The following is a 20485-nucleotide window of genomic DNA, read 5'->3' as shown; positions in this document are numbered from 1 at the left end:
CATGAATATACTTAACAGTATGGGACTGTACAATTACAAAAGTTTAAGGGAAATAATCTGTGTTTTATATAACCATAAATTTTAAAAACCTAGAGCTTTAAATCTCAGCTGGAAGCTTTATATGTAAACATGCCAGGAAGAGGAAAACAATTGATTTAAATTCATCCATAGCTGAATTAGGGGAAATATAATGGTCGGCTCCTGAATTTATTCTACTAGCAGGTCTTCATACCAGGATGGATTACAGAGAACTTGAAATTTCAGTGCTTTTGAAGGGGCAGAGTGGGTGCAACAAATGCAGATGGAGATGTAAGGTCCCTGGTGCTCTGTGATGGTACAGAGACGTGTGAAAAGAGGCATTCACCAATATAAGTTTGATCGGCAGAACATGTGCAAACAAAATTTTTCAAGGAGTCCAAGCATGATTGGTAAATAAATTTCTACTGGCATCCTATATTTATTTAATGAGGTGAGAAACTTCTTTGGAAGATTTATATTGTATATTTGTGCTGTGAAAAGCTAAAAACATAGGTATTCATCATGATGAAATTAGTAGCAAGAAATTGTTTTGTCCTGCTTTAAGAAAAATAAATCTGTAGTCACCTGACTTGCCAAAAGCAACATTTTTAAAAAAAACTTTTTGTTATTGTTATACATGACAGAATGCATTTTGACACATGATATATAGATGGAGTATAACTTCTCATTCTTCTGGTTGTGCATGATGTAGAATTATGAGATCTGAGAGTAGGAAGAAGACGTTAGTGAAAGAACTGGGGCAATTCCAATATTGCCCTTGTCTTAGTTAATGGTATTGCACCAAAGTTCACATCCTGGTCTGCTTATTGTGTTAGTTGTGTAAGATGTCAGCATTGGAGCTGTGGGCTGTGGGATACATGGATGCCTGTCAGTCTGCTTCCAAATTCTCTGGAAGTTTAAACTGAGTCAAGATAAAAAAAGGTATAAGAAAAATACATTAGAATATGGAAAATGATATAATAAAAGTTGAGATTGTCAGGCCCTAACATTTTGCCATATTTAATTCATTATTTTTTAATAAGAGTACATTATAGATAAAACTTAGGCCCATATTTTCCCTCTTTGATGTTCCCTTTGTGTCCCACATCCCTCACATACATTATTCTCAACTTAATGTTTACTTTATGCATGCTTTAATGCTATTTTATATTAATATATTGCTTTGCTTTGGGAATAAAACATATGGACGTAGGGATATAAACAATACATCTGAATTGCACACATAAAAACAATTGAAGTGGTAGACTTTATATGTATTTCAACAATAAAAAATGCAGGGAAAAATACCAATATAAATGTATTTCATGTGATGCTTTAGATGAAAACTTTCAAAATCAAGCCTCCCATGTTGAATTATTCTTGACCTTCCTATACCTGTTACAGACTACTCTCACCCACAACCTATTACAGTCATGTTTATATGGCTTTAACTCTTAATAAGAAACCCTTTGAGCCCAAAGATCCAGATATCTTTTTTGGTATGTTCAGCTAGTGAGGTTTCTACGTGCTCAATGTCTGTGGAAGGCAGGAAGGAGATAAGGAGGGTGAAACAGAGGAAAGGAAGGCCTTTAAGACTAAATATTCAGGCTTTTCACAGTATGAACAATGAAGGTCACCAGGGTATAGTACAAGCTGGAAGAGGACTACCTTTAAGGGAACCTGTGGGTGAGTGAGGAAGATGATGGTGGCCATGGGGGAGGTGAATTGGCAACACAGGAAGAGTCAGCAAAAAGGATGAGTCCAAGCTTCCTCAAAGAAGTTGACCTGTGGGGACAATTTTAATGATACTTGCAAAGGAATTTCAGAGAGCACAGTGCAGTGGGTTGAGAGAAGACTTGGATAAATCAAGATCTGCGGAAAACCTTAAGTTTTGGTCAAATGGCTTTACTGCAGGAAATAGCTCCATGAGAGTTGACTCCAAATCTTTCTGTTGGCTACATCTTGAATCAGGTCTTCCTGGGAGATCCTCAGGAACACCACCACCACAACCAGAAGCCACAGTATTTATCAAGGGCTTCTTTGATCTCATTCCTTCTCCCAACAACCCTCCGAGGTCTGGGGTACCATCTCCCTCATCTTAGGAATGAAGAATACCAGGCGTAGGGTGATGCAGTAGCATCCACAGTCCTTACCTTCCTCCTCCGTGGACTACTTATGCCAGCCAACTTGCTAGAACCAATCAACATGCCAGAACATTTTAGAATAACATGCTAGAACCAGTCTGATTCCCCAGGGTCATCAGAACTGCTTTCTGAGAGTCTGAACATTATTGCTTCAAGTGAACTTGCCAGTGACTCACTACCTGCTGCCACTTGCTCAGGGCCCAGAAGTTCCACCAATACCATCCAGCCATGGGGGAGTCACAGGTGTCCTGCTCCCTTCTGGCAGTGTAGGTATGAGTTAATGATAAAAGAGGTTAAATGCATGAAAAATAGACCAAAGGGGGGAAATACAGTAAGAAGGGGTATAGGGAGAAAGAAAAAAATCTTGCCTTCTGTTTAGGAAGAATAATACTACCTAAAATGTCCTGAGAATGAATTTCGATCTTCCAGACAGCATACATTCTTTTAACCTGGGCCCAGATGTTATGCTAGAAGAGGAGGAAGAAAGAAATAACAGGAACATTTGTTGTGTTTATTGGGAAATCATAAAACCATGGTAATTGTACAGTAGGGTCTATCAAAATGATTAAAATTCTGGGTATATAGGGTTTCCTAACTACAGAGATTCTTGAGATTGGACTTTATTGCCTCCAAATAAATGTCTTCTCTTTAGTGCCAGCAGAATGGGAGTGCTTTCTCCCTGGTAGGGAGGAGACCACTCGCTTCTTGAGCCAGTGGGAGCCAAACCCGAAATTCAGACAGCATGTTTTCTTCATCTGAAGGCATGTCCTCCCCCCTTCAAAGGCTCTGATGAGACTGAGGAAGTCTCTGCAGTGCTGGTTACCTGGCTTTCCATCTGCCAAGACAAAGAGGATGAGTTAGAGACTTACAATGACAACAGCAATGGAATCAATATCGATTCATTTATGGATATCTGATTTATATTTTTAACAAAATAGCCAACTGTAAATGCAAAGTTTCAGTACTCAATCATTATACACACACACACACACACACATTTGTGTTATCATTAGTCCTCCTCTTTGTTGCTCCCCTCTCTTTTCTCTCTCAGTGCTCCTTGGCATTTCCCCCACACTGCTGCTGTCCTTCTCCCACTGCTCATCTGCTCAGACACTGGGGTCCACCTCTGTTTCACAGCAGGTACAGTGACTCCATGCTGTCCAGCCTGGCACCCCCACCAGGTCTAACCCTTGCTCTATGATGAGACAGCTCTGTGCTCACCTCAACAATTTCATCATCTTCAAGCCCAGGAGGCACTTCTAGGAACTGGTTGATGTCTCCATTTTCGGGTGGTTTACACTTGGGCAAGTTCTAACAAGCTTCAAGTTCCTGATGACTGACCTCACAGATATGAGGAGAGACACTGCTGGATGGCTGGAGATCCTCCTCCTGAGGGGCACCAGAGAGCACAGGGTCATCGCCTTGGTCATCTTTCTGATTGTCCAGAATGCTTAAGATTTTTTTATTAGATCATCCAGGTCCCAGAGGGTCTGGTTTATCCTCTTCTGGGGGCACTTGTCCACCTTCTGGTACTCTTTCTTTAGAGCCCAAATAGCTACTGAGTCTTCATGGTGCCAGACAGATAGGCATCCAAGACCTTGATGGCTTCTCTGCCAAGCTTCTCTGAGTTGTCCTGAATTTGATTTCGTCTCCCCAGGGGTCTCCTTACACTTTTGGTTCCCCTGACCCCTTGGACAGGAGGGAGGAAGTGGTAGGAAGAACCCTCAGAAGTCACATCTTCACAGGGTATGGTATCCTCACAGTCAATGCTGTCCTCATAGGGGAAACAGCCTACAGAGAGGCTCTGGTTGGATTTGGATTCTGAAATGCATTGCTCCATGTCAGGGAAGTTGGTGCTGAAGGATGAGTCTTCCGTGGAGTCCAAGGACTCAAATGCCCAGTCTCCCTCAACACTGGAAACTTTTGAAGAAAAACATTAGCAGGTGATATTGGGAAGAGAGTCATGTACTTTAGCAAATCATATCTTTTCCTTTTTCCACTCATAACTATCCTATATTTGCACTCTCCAGTCAAGGGCAGAAGAGGCAGTTTTTCCCCTTTAAAAACTTATTTTATTGTATAATAACCCTCTGCACTGAGTATCACCAGCTGATACCTCTCTTGCTTGGTCTTCTTACTACAGTTGAAAGAAGTACCTATCATAAAAGATAGTTGTATAAAACATGAATAATACAGGAAAGTAAAAAAAAAGAAAGTAAATACCCTTATCCCACCATCCAGGGGGAATGATAACCATCAGGAAAACAGTTTCATGCATTCATTCATAATCTTCTTTTTCTTTATATATACATATGTGTACAAATTATACATGTATGCACACATCCATATATATATTGATGACATATCAAAGAAAGTGAGATATAACTTTTATGGCACAGCCTGCAGGAAACACATATATATGGCTATTTTGTAATTCTTAATCACTTTCTCATGAATTCTTTTTGGTGAATACTTATTATTGATCATTGATTTAGGTGACCTATGGCCCTTAGATTTTTAAGACCATTAACAATGGTCTCATTAATAATAGTAAACCCCCTTATGCACAAATTTCTTCCTCTTTTCATAGTCCTATAGGTTGGGCTATTGGATTAAAGATTACAAATATATTAAAGTTATGATATTTGATACTAAATTACTTTCTAGAAAAGATGCAGCTGTTTAAATGTCTATCCTCCCATCATCTGATGGCATCTTTAGTCCAGCATTTCCTATGATACACCAGTAGGTCACTGGGGAAGAGAATACACACAAATGGCTCTCTCTCTCTCTCTCTCTCTCTCTCTCTCTCACACACACACACACACACACACACACACACACACACATTGGAGACTCTGTCAAGTCTGGCTTTTCTGACTTCCTGTGGGAAAGAGATTCTGCCAACTCCTGAGGCAGACACAGGCTACATGAAGTCCTTCAGATCCTGAGTCCAGTGACTAAGAGGAACTGTCAGAAGTCTGTGTTCTGAAACTGTTGGCTATCGTGGCAACGGAGGAGCCAAATTAGAGCCAGAAGTGTGCAAGGAGAAAAAGGGGATAGAAAACCAAAGAACCTCTGTCTTAGCCACGTTTTTAAAAATTTGTTTTAATTAGTTATACATAACAGCTATTATGAGTTGAGCTGCTATAAACTTTAATGTGACCACATCACTGTAATATGCCGATTTTAAGTCCTCTGGGTATAAACCAAATAGTGGGATAATTGAGTTAAATGGTAGTGCCATTTTGAGTTTCTTAAGAAATCTCCACACTGCTTTTCACAGTGGTTACACAAATTTGCAGTCCCACTAGCAATGTATAAGGGTTCCCTTTCCTCCACATCCTTGCCAACATTTTTTGTTGCTTGTATTCTTGATAATTGTCATTCTGACTGGAGTGAGATCAAGTGTAGTTTTGATTTGCATTTCATTAATTGCTTAAGATGTTGAAGATATTTTTCATATATTTGTTGATTGTATTTCTTTTTCTGTGAAGTGTCTGTTCAGTTCCTCAGCCCATTTGTTGATTGCGTTATCTGTTTTTTTGGTGTTAAGTTTTTTTGAGTTCTTTATGTATCCTGGAGATGAATGCTCTATCTGAGGTGCATGGGGTAAAGATTTCCTCCCATTCTGTAGGCTCTCTCTCCATGCTATTGTTTCCTTTGCCAAGAAGATTTTTATTTTGAATCCATCCCATTTATTGAAGGTGATGATTTCTAGTGTAATAAATCATGCAGGAAACAAAGGCCACATGATTTCAAATTCAAAAAAGTAATGGAAATGTTTTTTTTTTTTATCTTGATTGTGTTGGTTACAGAGTTGTCAAAACTGATTGAATTCTATACTTCAAATATGTACATTTTATTGTACTTCAACTTTACTTCAATAATGCGATGAAAAAAAATAAGTAAGGTGTCATAAAGATGCAGGATGTGGTCTTCAGAGTCATATACCAACTAGGGTTTAAGCAGGATGTTTGTTTACTGCCTAAACCACAGAAGCCATAATGGGGTTTGGTCTTGCCATTCCTTTTCTCAGTAACACACATTCTTTTGAACCCTAAGATAGTGTCTGCATTTCTTTTTGTGGCATCCAAGAGTCTTCTCTTATCTCTTTATACAGTTTATGCTCAAGCCAGGGCTGTTTGAGTTGATAGAATAAGGTGAGAAATTTTACAAGTTTTGTTTTGGAAAATGCTACTAAGACTAGGGTTAATTTTCATTTTCTATCAAAATTTGTAGATAGTTATCCTCATAAGTCTGAGCCTGAACACCAACTTTATCACATCTCCCCAATTCTGCATCGTTTTTCCTTCTTTTGTGTCCCCCAGAACATAAACTGGATCTCAGTTTTGCATGTAAGTGGTCACTTAGTGTGACCTCATTTGTATTACATTGATTTTCATATCTTTCCCAATTGTTATAAAACTCTTGAGATCAAGTGTTAAAACACCTTTATCTTCCTGGATTACTTTTGTTTACTTTAATGACTTTATTGAATTACAATTTCTTATCCATATTTCTACAATGTAGATTGACGACAAAGGTTTACATAGAAAATATGGAATTAAGTTTGTAAGCTGAATATAAGCGAGATACCCAGCCACACTGTGAACATGTGTGATCTCCTTAAGATATTAAATGACAGGGCAAATTTACCATAGTGCATAAAATTCTTTATTTAGAACAATAAAGTATATGTATATATAATGTAATTTCAAAGTCAAACCTGTATAAAAAAGGGTCAGGACACATACCTATTTTAAAAAGTACACATACAGTATATACACATACACATCACATTTTACAACCTTTTTTATTTAATTAAACTTCAGTCATAATAAAACTATTTAGAATAGTGTTGACATACATTTACATTACAATATGCAAACTCCAATCTATGACTGAACTAGAGATACATCTGTGCATCCATCTAAATATCTGAATACTTTTCAAGTCCAATGATTTAGAAAACAGTGGCAAGTGGACACTATAATCACACATTGATCCTTAGAGTACAGGAAATAGGCTATTTCAATTGGAAAATTACATTAAGTCTTACAGGTCAGAAATCAAGTAAATGAAAACACCATGGTTTTTATTTTCAACAATTATTATCTTAATTTTATTAAAAAATAACATTATAAAATGTAGTTGGAGATGGCAGTTGTACATTTTTACAATGCTTAGCAAACATTTTAGGATCATAAGCATCCATTTTAATATGGATTACTTCTGAAACACCTTGCTATAAAATGAAAGTACCATTATTTGTCTTTAAAAAGGCATTTCAAGATTAGTTAATGGAAAGCAGCAACCCTATGAATTGTGTGATCAAACTCCACAAATAAAATATTTTAAAGCCAATTTCAAAATAATGTTATTTCAAAGATAAGCTGGCTCACTTTAAAATTCTTGTCCCACCATCCAAATCTAAAATGTAATTTATGGATTATACTTTTATATATTGGTCCTAAAATATCTTTTGGCATGTATAAACTTTATGAGCATCTTACATCTTCTACTGTGAGCTTTCAATAAAATAAGGACATTTAAAGGCTTAATTTGGTGTATTTCCAAATGTTATATGCATCTCCTTTTATCTCTTCCTTACTAAAATGTACTACTTGTTTTCATTCCTCAGAGGTGATCCAAAATATTTATTTAAGCAAAGATAAAAGCCATCTCTCATGTAAATGGTTACCCAATTCACCCTACTTGAGACTGAATTTCACTTTTACTAATGGACCCTATTTACATTAGAAAAAAAAACAGCAATGACTTTTTAAGGTCAAGATGCTTATTCAGAGATCATAGTTGGATGTTTGTATGGGAGAGTTTCTGTTCTATTTTCTGCTTTGTCCATCATAAGCAATAAGGACTCACCCTCAGAGAAGAGAAGCAACCTCCAAGTTTACCGTACAGATGAACAGAAAAATGAGATCAAAAGAAGGAAGGTCATTTGAAAAATGAGATCAAAAGAAGGAAGGTCATTTGCCACAAAGGCAGAGTAGAGGCTCCTGAAAATCTTTTCCAACATCCATACCACTATACCAAACTGCCTTTATGAAGGATACATTTCTGAATGAAGAATAGATACGGAATGACTAGAAGCTCCATATTAGAATTAGATTTTGAAACCAAAACCTAGCTGCAGAAGGACATTAGGAAATATCCATGATTTCAGAATGGATTTTTCTGTTCATTTCTAACCCCAATTAGAATTAGAATAGCGAAATATGCTACAAAGTTTCTCTAGATACCTTAATGCTCAGTGAAATGTGTCTGTCTAGTTCTTACTAAAAGCAAATACTTCATTGTGGACATATACTTGTTCATATTTTCATTTTTTCACAAAAGTAATCCTTTTTAAAGAGCTAGTTTACTTGTTCTATTATTGTAATAAAAAATCAATTTGCCTCTGACTCATTAAAAGTGGCAGCGTGGCAAGCACATTAGATTATAAAACCATATCTAAGAAGATCACTTCACTAGCACTGGGCAGGCAGGCCCCATTTATCACAGAGCCTGTTTTATTACAGACGTGGTTTCTACCAAAGAGGTGCAGAGCTTTCAGTATAATTGAGAATCTGCAGACATATGAGATCATTTTAATTAAAAGACAATTTTAAAATATTACAAGAGAGAACTATTAGATACATGGCACCAATTTCAAAGGTGATTTCATGGTTTATCATCTCAGTGTAAGTTTTCCATAATTTATAATAAAGGATATTTGAACACATATGGGATAAAATAAGCAAAGATATATATATTTATATATCTACATATATGTAATTTTTAATCTCAAAGCAGATATGACATAGTTAATGTCCAAGCAGCTAGCATCCAAAATAATGTTGAGCATTTTTCTATTATTCATGCGTTTTATTATACTTTAGTGTTTCAAAAATTGGCAATCCATGTAACTCTCAATGAACCAATACATTTAATAGACAGGATACACTCTTCCCTCTTTACCATGTCAGATTTCATAACCTGCTAAGTTTGTTTACTTAGCTCTATTGATTATTATCATGTTCTTCAGTGTTAAAATCCAACTACTAGCTTTGAGAACAAAACTATATTTAAGGAACTCTCAAGCTAGGAAATAGCATTTTCACATGCCCAAGGAAACTGAAACCACTGGATAAATAAATCAAGCTATTAGACTGAGAAGTATCAATCTTTTCCATCTATATACCACCTACACCTAAAACTCATGTTAACCTATGTCTATTTTCCTCAAAACAATCAATGCCACACACTGAGCTAGGTCCTTTCAGCAATTAAACTGATCTCTAATTTTATTACTAATCATTTGTACCACGGGGTATCTGAGGGCCTGAACAAGTTAATGCAGCTTCCCAATGCACTTGGATTGTATCTTAAAGAAATGGCCTGCACTTGAGGAAGCACAGCACGTTGGACAAGAAAGGGACCCTAGAAATCAGCTGAGCTCTTTGGTATAAAAAAAGAGCAAAGGCCACGTACTGAAACTGTATGTAGATTAGCTGTGAAGACGAGCTAAAATCCAACTACACTAGAAATTCTTGGACCTTTGAAATCAAAGGAAAGCTAGCAGTTAATTTTTCATGCCCTTTTGTATAACTACATTGAAAATGGTCAGCTTATGGTTATAGTACATGGCACTGGTGTTATCACAAGGATTTAGAATGAAAAGCTTTGGATTCTTTTATGTATTTGTTCATGATCTGCAAGAAGAACCTTATCAAAGTAAAAACTCTAAGAAAAATCATTCTTTGATTTTAGTCAGAAGTTCTTTCAACTATTAAAAAATTGACCAGGGGAATTAACATAATGTCTTACAAATTCTGGCTTAAAAGTACAATTTACATATTGGGAATTCTGCCGATTTCACTCTTAACATGACAAACGCCATCACACATTTTAAATAGCAAACTGACATGCATAACTACATAAAGCTCTCTTTTTGTTTATTTTTAATCCATAAACCTTAATGAATATAGAGTGCCTGATTTTAAATAAATGGTTCCTTTAAACAGATAATGGTGATTATACTATAAATAAAGTTTCCTGATTCCTTGCATTCTTGTAAAAGCCAAGTAACCTAGTTTTTCAATACCCATTTAGCATGTGGGTATGGTTTTCTAACCTTAGATGCTAAATATCATAATTTACTTTTTACTCTCTCCCATGGTGGAAATTGAAAATGGGACCTTCGTACATTCAGCATTTTCTCTCAAGTCCATTTACACAACTGTGTGATAGTTTTAGAATATAAGCCTGTCATAATATATTTTGCAAACACAATTTACATGCTATAGAATGGTCAAGAGAAAAGGCCAACTTCACGAGGGGTGCCAAAGATCCTCCTGGGAACATTCTTCTGCTGGGCAGTGTTCATAGATTCTTCCTGGGACGATGCTGAGAGTCTTCCCTATGCCAAAGCATTATGGTTCTAATTCAGCACTGACTCCCCTGCATAGATAGAACCAGCCAGCCACCATGTCCATGAATCTAGTGGGATATGGGTGTGCATGTCTGTGTCAGAAGAGATCAGGACCAGACCCTTCTTTTTAATCAGGAACTACAAGACTGAACACCTGTTCCAACCCCTCTGTTCCCACGGCTTCCCACACCTGACTGTAGCTGATACAACTGAGATTTTACTCTTTTTTTTTTTTTTTTTTAAAGATAGTTTTCTAGATCCCTTTTAGAAAAAAATGTATTCCCCCTACTATCCCGGCTGACATCTACTTGCAGAGACCAGAATGACTACAGGCTTCAGGTGGTAACTGTAGAGTAAAGCCGTGTGGTTTCTCAGCACTTAGACATTTCTGGAGCCGCAAAAATGGTGCCTGCAGACTGGGACACATGCTTTCTCGCCCATCATCACTTGCAAGTTCTGAATGAGACCACAAGACCCCCAGGTCCTGAAATAGAGTCCTGCTCCATGCAAGTTCTTCTTTATAGATGATTAATGCATTGCCAGTTTCACAGTAAAACACTCTGTTCCAATTTCTGAATCATCCATATAAAGTCATGGGTAGCGAGAACAGATAAAGATGAGGTCTGTCACTTCAGACAGAATAGGAATTTGTTTAAAGCTGCTTCATTAATGAAGCAAACATGAACTGTTACCAGCCTAGAGGGAAAGGGGAAAAAAAAGAGAGAGAGATTATGGTGTGTTTTCTTTCTGCCTTCTTTTTTCAATAGCTAAATTCATACAAAGCCCCAGAATGAGTAACAGATTTATAATCTGTTACACTTCACCTTAAAGAAATGGATAAATTATTTTCTTAGCTGTAGTGATCAGCCCACCCTCTCTGATCTCCCTGGGAACACTTAACATTATCTGAAATGATCTTATTTATTGCCTACATCCTTCCATTAGAATATAAACTCCATAAGGGCAGGGAACTGTCTATCATTTTTACTGTTGTGCCTCAACTTCTATTAACAGTGGCCTGATACATAGTATACACTCAGTAAATATTTGTTGAACATAAAAATGGACACATGAGTTCCCTTTGGCTTTCTTACCACCAATTATCTCAGGGACACCACCAGTTATCTCAGTGTGTGATGAGAGATTTATCAATCTCTTTAGGTCGGAGTTTCTCTAGCAAGGCTACAAAAGGTAATAGACCAATGATGTGCGGAGAAGCAGTGAAGAACTAAGCAGAGTCTGGAGAATGAAGAGTGGAGAAGTCTAGATAGAGGGAATAACATGAAACAGATACCTGGGACAGGCAGAGAAGCAGGTCAGAGGCCACTAACAACTAACAGCTTCATAGTCACTAAGCAGCTCCAGTATCCTGACCATCTAGTTAGGTTCTACAAATCACTTCTCCCAACAGAGGAAATATCAGCACCAATATCTCCTTTAATATTTCCACTCAAAAAAAAAGAAATCCTGGCACTACACACTGACAATGTCCCGGGAGAGTTTCATTTTGGCATCACTACAACCTATTATATTTAGGGAAGCACAAAATGACATACTGTGTTTTATCTGTTCAGTGGCGGGAAACCACTGAGCTTCCAGGATTTTCAATTTTCCAGTAAAGTTTTTGTACATCCTTATCTACTTTTTTAAAAATTTAGAGTGCCTTCATTTTTATTTTCAATCACATCTGCTAAATAAATTGTTTTGCATTTCTCTTCTTCCCTACATACTCTCTTTTCTTACTTTTGTGCTTATTAAGCAATTCTAAACTCAACGACTACTGGTTTCAAAATATTGCGATCATTACACAAAATATATACAAAATTTCATAGTGTGAAGAATAATAATTGCAGTACTTTTAGTATTTTTGTCATACATCTAAAAAGCTATATTATTTCATATTAATTTACCAGAGAGGTCTAGAAACTAGAGAAGTGGTATGTAAGAAAGCAGAATTCAATCCAAAAAGAAAAATTAAGAGAAACTTCAGAAAATCAAAATATAGAAGATATTTTAAAAATAAAGCATGTTAGAAAAGCAAAAGGGAATCTAAAAAATCAAAAGACTATTTTTTAAAGGTCTAAAAAATTTTAGATTCTAGAGTTAATTAAATGTAAAGAAGTAAGATTGAAAATCTATTTTTGATTTTGTCCCTGGATCCCCTAGTAAAGAAAATAAACTTTAAGGCTGAAAACTGCTTTCACATAGAACTAAACTACAATTTTTGTAATGATACCCTGAATTTTTTTTATAACAACCTCTTGCAATAAGCAGGATGAGTATTATTATCCTCTCATGATATAGTGATGTGTCGCTTAATGATGGGGATGTGTTCCGAGAAATGAGTCATTAGGTGGTTTTGTTGTTGTGCAAATATCATAGAGCATACTTGTATCAACCAAGATGGCATAGCCTGCTGCACACTTAGGTTTATTATAATCTTATGGGACCACCATCAAATATGTGGTACATTGTTGACCAAATATCAAAGTGACCTCTGACCGCAGTTTGTAGTTTTGTTTTTTTTTTTCTGATTTAGTTTATACCATTTTTAGTATATGAGAAACCAAGGGTTAAAAGACACTCACTGACTTACCTAAGATCCTATAATTAGTTAAGTTACAGATCCAAGACTTGGACTCAGGTCTAACCCTTTCTAATACTCTACTTTATAATGTGGCTATGAAAGAAAGCTCAAAAACACCATTCCCAAAGCTCAAGAAACTTTTAGAAAATCTCTGGTAAAGAGTCAGAGATCTTGATAACTGGGAATCTACCATTCCCAAATCCTGTGACCTAAAGGTCCAGACTTGACTTGAGCTTGTCCTTATTCCATTTCTAAGATCTACTTTCTCATGTTAGCTTGCTTTTTTTTTTTTTTTTTAAATGAATCTCTCGCCATGCCTTACCTACAATGAGAATGTATTTCTCCACTTACCAGGCTGTGTAAGTCAAGAAACTGCTAACTGAGCACATGCTGCATTTATTATAAACTGGACTGGGCCTTCTCTGTAACCAAGGACCTGAGTCCTACTCTCAAGGTCTCAAGAAATTTTGTAGATGATTCCCAAATTCCAAATCTCAACTGACACATTTGGCCACTGGTCAGTTTCAACGATATGTATCAACACCTTCTCCTAACCTCCCTTTTTCTTTCAATAACACTGCTAGCTGCTAGGTCCCAAATCATTGTTGGATCCTGTCAAACTTCAAATGCCATTTGAAGCTAGGATTTGTTGATGATTCTTTTATTGCAATATCTCCAAAACTGTCTATACTTTCCTATGTCCATTCAGGTGGTCATTTTCTTACATCCAACTGGAAGACAGGGCCTCTTAGATAGTCTTCTATCCTCCACTTAAATATTCCCATCCTGGCTAAACCATCCCAGTTACTTTTCCTAAACCTTTGCTGTGACTGTGTCACCTACCTCTTTTCTAACCTCTCAAACAGCTCTTTAGATTGTCTGATGGAACATAAGCTATAGTCCTAGAATTAAGACCACCTTTCAAAATGATGCCCACCTTTCTTCTCAGCATTTTAACCTTTTATGTGTGACCAGCTGTACAAAGTGACCTTTAAACACAGTTTATACTTTTGGGCATTCCTGACTTAGTTTATGCCATTTGCAGTATCTAGGTGAACCCTTTCTTAGAAACAATAAAATCTTACCAATCATCCAAGACCTAATGCCACTTCCATCACTGACAAAACAAAGTCCTTTTGTTCCTCGTGATTTCTCTGTCCCTTTCAATAAGGTGAGCCATATATGCTTGTGTATGGAATAATTCTAAGGGACGCCATCCACACCAACATCTAGAGTTGATTCACACCGTGTACAACCATAGGCAGAAGCTCCAACTCTGATCTCTGATTGCATTTTGTCAACTCCTTTAGTTATCTTCTAAACTTCATAATCTTATAGTTTACTTTTAGAACTGGTTATTATACATATGTCTTATTGCCTTTTGTAGGCTATACAATTTGACATAACTCGATCCCATTAAGTTTTGTGTCCACCAATGCGCATATGAAAGTTTGTTATAATCACATTTGTGGAAGAATAAAGAGCAAAACTTTCCCAAAGTATACTAATATAAATGCAGCTTTTAATGTTAAGTTATTTAGATTTTCTTTCTTTTAAATTGTGCTACATACAACCGAATACATGAAGAGATCTTGTACACAGCCACATATGGATATTGGCATTAGCCAGGTGAAAAAAGTAGATCCTTAATTTCTCATGTAAATGTTTTCATGTTTGATGCCAAATAAACACAATTTCAGTAGAAGCCACTATTTTTGTTTCTAGCTCATTACTTAATTCCTTCCATTTTCTTTCCTTATATTTCAATATTAGATCCTTCTAATCTTTTGTTTCCAAATTATGGGTTATTTCCTTTGGAGAATTAACTATTCCATATGATTTATATTTTAGTGTTCCAATGTTTGCCTTGATTTGCTTTTAGTTAGTGGAATTTCTATTTCAAGGAGAAATCCATATCATAAGCTTGAGCCATTCCCTGTGTTTCCCTTTCCTCGTTAACTAAGAGAGCAATTACAATCTAAATTACAACTAATTTTTTAAAATAAATAATTACAATTCCACATTTTTTTCTATCTTGTCACTTGTTACTATTTTTACTATTATTGGATGATTTCCTGTTCTGCACATCATATTTTGCTCTCTTGAGCCTTTCCCTGTATCACAATCTTACCTAAGTAGACTTAAAGACCCCTGGAGTGTTTTTAACCTGTATTGGCACAGGCCACAGTGTAGGCTTTACTGTATACCATGGTAGTCAATAAGTTGTTAAAAATGATATACACATATTTTGACTTTGGGATTTGCAGTTCGTGGTGACGAGATGCTTCCCTGCCCTAACTATTCCCTACTTTTCTCTCAGCACTTGAATTCTTATTTAACCACATAAATACTCAAGTTTGTCTTTTTATTTCCATAAGTGTTATGCTCACATTATTATTACCATTCTTTGAGATATTCATTCATCTCTTCATTCATTTATTCAACAAGTATTTATTCACTACTTGTATGTACAAAGTATAAGTAATATGATTTAGTGGAATTCCAAAATTAAAAGAAACAAATACTGCTCTCTGAGAGCTTATGGTTTCAAAAAGACACAAAATGTCTAAGTAACCATGAGTCATGTGAAATGTAACCTGAGTCACAATAGAGATTCCTTATAGTGGGAAGTCAGATTTTGGGGGGTGGAGTGGAGATATCCGCGCTGGCCCTTGAGAGGGCTTTGTAGAGATGGAGTAAGGGACTCTATGAAGGAGAATCAGTTTCTGACTTATAACAACCACCATCCATTTTACATTAACTGCTCAGTAGGTATGACAAGTTTATTTCTGAACAATTTGGGGCTTCTTTTACTTGTCTAATTTGATTTATTATATCTACAAGTAATATTTCATACTTTTAAGGAAAATAAAATTAACAGTAGACTTCTCATATAACTATATTCCTCCTTGATGTGCACATCTTACTGTCCCATTGACCAAAACCAACAAAGTAAACACACACATATATACACAGACACATGATAGAAACAAGCCCTACTTCAGAACTATCTACCTTACCACTCAGTTAAATTTTTATATAGGCCTCATTCATTCACTCATTCACTCAGTCTCTCATTTAGCAAACATTTATCAAGTGTCGACAATGCACAAACAACACATTTTTGCTGAGGATACAGCAAAAGCCAGGCAGATACAGCTCCTGTCCCTGCATGCTATCTGACCAGTAGAAATATGCATAAGTTTTTTGACTATGTTGTTTTAAAATGCCTTCTTTCTGGGCTGGGGTTGTGGCTCAGCGGTATAGCACTCACCTAGCATGTGCGAGGCCCTGGGTTGGATCCTCAGCATCACATAAAAATAAATACATAAAATAAAAGTATTGAATCCAACTACAACTAAAAAATAAATTTAGAAAAAAAATGCCTTCTTTCTCCCTCCTAAACAGGTGGCCTGGGTTTCCCTGTCATAACTCATTCTCCAAATGTCACAGGACAAATGCCACAATTAAAGTCACATGACTGAAAATCTGTGTGCCCAAACAGAATCCCCACAATGCCTTCCAAATCCAAACAACAGAGGTCAGTAATTGAGCTTTTATGAACCAATGAGCCATTTAATGTGTGGTTTGTCGACGTCTTGCTTAAGAGAACTGAAAGGGCAGGAAAGAAATAATGAGGCTTGAGTTGGGATTAAAGGACAGAGAAAAGGGCTGCCAAGAAAAACAATGATTTCTGGTTGGTTAATATTGCTCTAGAAAATAGAAAGGGTCCAGTAAAGAATAGAAAAAAAAAATGAGCCAAGAAAGAAGCTAAGATGGGAATAGAAAAGAGAGAGTGCTATCCATGCTTTGGACACAGGGACTGACGCTATGATTGAAGGAAAATAAAGAAGTGTTTGCAGCAACAGGATTAAGTGTTCAAGAAATAGGCTCAGCAATTACAATATCATATTATGTTGAGTGGCTGAAGAATGATCTTTTAAAACAATAAAAGTGAGTTCCTAGAGGAAGCAAGAGACTTTAGCCCAGCTCCCTGGGGGGAAAGACTCAATCTGGAGATAAATGTCTGAATCTGGGACAGAAGTGAAAGCTGGAAGGTCAGTAAGGAAGAGGAAGGCTCAGCACAGACAGCATTGAGAATAAGCTCCAAGAGTGCACGGTCCTCTGAGACCAGGCAGTGCAGGGAGGAATCAAGGTCCTTCGTATACCACTGAGTTGATGTGCTCAGGATTCAAGGACCAAGAGCACACTTAGAGCCAGGCAGCAGAAATGGAAGTTGGGGAGGACATGAATTGATACTGGATCTAACTAATGCCATTGAGGTGTCCCCTAACTACATCTACAGCTTGGGAGCAGGGAAAATAGACAGGTCAGGAGATGATGAACATTGGGCCCTTTGGGCCAAGCCTTACTCTCCTTCCTTGCACAGTCCCTCCCCATACCACACAAGCACAGCAGGTATCTGTCACTGGTTTATCCTCAGTGCATCCTGCTCTCTGGATTGCAATGAGCCATACTTACTACCAGTCATGTGACAGGTGGCTCTTTCTTTTGATAGTTTTACTCTGCTGACTGTACAATATTTTTACTTTTTTTCCTCTTCCTTAAAGTGGCAGAGAAACATTTTTGGTTTTCTCTTCTTTAGCACCTATCAAATGTTGACACTGTCATGTTATGGTGGTTCCACCTAAATGAAATTGGTTTTATTTATTTTTCCTCTACTAATCATATTTTATTTTACTCCTAATTTGCTCTATTTCTTTTGTCTAGTTTTTTTTAACCTCAAATATACTCCAAGTAAATGTCAGCTGTTAATTTTTTTGTATATCTCCCATATAAGATGAATCAGGACTAACCCTGCTTTATCTCTGAAAACTTGAGAATACACAAAGAGTAAGATATGCACAACTCAATTATGTTACAACTTCCGTTAAAATACTGACATCTGCTTGATAGAGGATATAACAATAAAGTTTGTTTCTAAATTATGGCCTCTAAGATGTTATATAGTTCTTACTAAATATTTCAGCCTGAATTGTACAAACTTACCAATGTATGAAGGTAACAGTGTTGATACAAGCCACGATTACACTTCTTGAAACTCTCTCTCTTTTTCTTGCAACATACTGAAAAACAAGAAAAATTCTTTATGTGCTTTCAGTCAGAGATTCTGAAGTATGGTATAATCTGGGTATTGTAAAAGGCTATTTATCTGTAAATAAAGTAGCAAAACACTGCAAAATTGGGTGGGGAACCTTAACTTCAGAAATACAACTACAGGAAAGAAGGTAACTTTATCTGTCTCAACAGTCTTCCCAAGAAGATAAAAAAAAACTCTTTTAAGTACATACTAAAGATGCTTATGTGCACTTAATATGCGTGTACATAGACACAGACACAATGAGAGAAAGTAACATGTTGAAACTGCTGGGCACATTGGCTTTCATATCAGCTATTTGGGAGGTGGAGGGAGGAGGATCTCAAGTTCAAGGCCAGCCCATACAATTTAGTGAGACCCTGTGTCAAAATAAAATATAAAAAGGGTTGGGATGTAGCTGGTAGAACACTTGACTAGCATGGCAAGGCCTTGGGTTTGACCCACAGTACAACATACACACAAAAATCCATTTTGAAAATTACAACCACAGGTAAATAAAAATGAAGTATTATTCCTGGGAGATATGGAGTATGGTACAAGAGTTATCAAGGTCAGCTATAATAATGCATGTTGAGAAAAGTTAAAGGCTCTTAAAATCAGAGTGACATAAAACATATAAAGTAAGCAAGAGAAAGTCAATAAAAACATTTTGAAGAGGAAATGACATTTCAGACAAGGATTTAAGGAAGAATATAACAAAGACTGAATTTAGAAGGGCTAGAGATTCTGTGGCAGCAATTTAGACAACAAATAATACAGAGAGTGACAGAGATGACTCGGCCAAAGAACTGTATTTCTTTGTGATAGTGTAGAAAAGAAAGAATAAGCAAAGGTACCTAAGAGATAATTATGAGAAGGTGTTATACAGGTAAATAATGTAAGGCTGAAGAGACAGTGAAAGGTCAGAGTCATAGAAGAGGATTTGGGACACATCACGAACCTTCATCATAAGATTAACAACTTCTCAAAGATGTAATGAGCATGTGCATGCACAATACCTAGTAATGACAATGTCGAGCCTGCTTGTGAACACATTTAACAAAACACAATACCTTATCTCATTATCCTCTTCGTTAATCTGTATATTTTCACCTGCCCTTGTGAGATTTGGTTGTCTCTTCTGGAAAAAGAGCAAAGACATATATTATAAAAATGAAGTTAAGAGGTAGGTGGTCTTTTATCTTAATGTCAATAGTTCTGTAACAGTTTTTTCAGCATGCAAAATATTTTTGCAGCAAAAAGTTATGAAAAGTGCATGTGATATCAACTCAACATTTTTAGGATGTTGGGGTGAAAGAGTAAAAAAAGAAACTGTCAGATTTGAGCAGTAATCAAATTCAAAAGACATTTCTAAAAGCGGAGTCATAATGATTTAGCACATTTTATAATTTCAGACAGGCTTCAATAAGAGAACAAAAGAGCACTAATGCAAATGGCATTTATTTGGTTATTAAGCATATTGTATGATTCCCATCATATTTTCTTCCTTTTTATATTTAGGTTCAACTCTTAAGCCCGATCCTGATCCTGTTCTTTAAGCATTGTGCTGTAGACTACAGGTGTTCTTAGCCAGAGGGATTATCTCCAAAGCATGAGGAACAGTGAAAACTTCTCTAAAATTTAAATTTTGTTGAGACTATAAGTTAAGGTAAGATGCATTGTTTTCTCAACAGGATCTTTTTTTTGGAAAAGGGAAGATTGCTAGTGATATGTATATAAAGTATGAACAAATAAATATGTAAAATTGATCAAGAGGAAAATAGCAAACTTACCTTCCAGTATAAGGCTCCAAAAGCAAAGCCAATTACAAGAGAAAAGAATGCTGGCAAAGCCATGGCTGCCCATTGCAGGCTGGGGTCTTCGATGGAATTTGCTGCTTTCCCTGTGATTTAAAGAACACAGTCGTGAATCCAGAGGATCCATCCTACAGGTTTTCGTCTTACCCTGTGGTTGTTCTCAAGTGTTTCCATATGTACTCTTGACCTATATCTGCTTAAAGTACTCAAAAGTCTGATTTTTTTTCTCTTGAGTTTTATTTTTGCAAGACAATGTAAGTCCATTAATCTCCAAAAGATGAATGCATTTTAAAAAGAAAGAAACCACACAGAGAGAAAGAGATTTAAGTTGGTTAATGTTCATGCACATGGAACACAGCCTTTGCATACTTCCAGGGGTGAAAGGGT

At 36.5% G+C, this 20485-nt stretch overlaps 1 protein-coding gene across 5 annotated transcripts in view; it reads right to left on the bottom strand.

Annotated features, from left to right (window-relative positions):
* Positions 1-2659: 2659 nt before the first annotated feature.
* Positions 2660-20485, bottom strand: part of Kitlg (KIT ligand) — an 89448-nt gene continuing 71622 nt past the window's right edge. For 4 of the 5 annotated variants that reach the window (XM_048804231.1, XM_048804250.1, XM_048804241.1 and 1 more), the window contains 4 exons: positions 20075-20184; positions 19355-19422; positions 18194-18270; positions 6817-11292 (listed from right to left, as the gene is read on the bottom strand). In XM_048804231.1, the coding sequence (XP_048660188.1) occupies positions 18231-18270; positions 19355-19422; positions 20075-20184 (218 nt within the window). In that variant the 3' untranslated portion in view covers positions 6817-11292; positions 18194-18230. Of the gene's footprint in view, positions 2998-6816; positions 11293-18193; positions 18271-19354; positions 19423-20074; positions 20185-20485 lie in introns of those variants that run through there. The other variant, XM_048804230.1, reaches the window with a different exon arrangement.

The sequence above is a fragment of the Marmota marmota genome, unplaced genomic scaffold (genome assembly GCF_001458135.2).
Source record: "Marmota marmota marmota unplaced genomic scaffold, marMar, whole genome shotgun sequence".
Lineage (NCBI taxonomy): Eukaryota > Metazoa > Chordata > Mammalia > Rodentia > Sciuridae > Marmota > Marmota marmota.
Note: the sequence above shows the minus strand (reverse complement) of the source record. Positions and strands in the feature narration are given on the sequence as shown.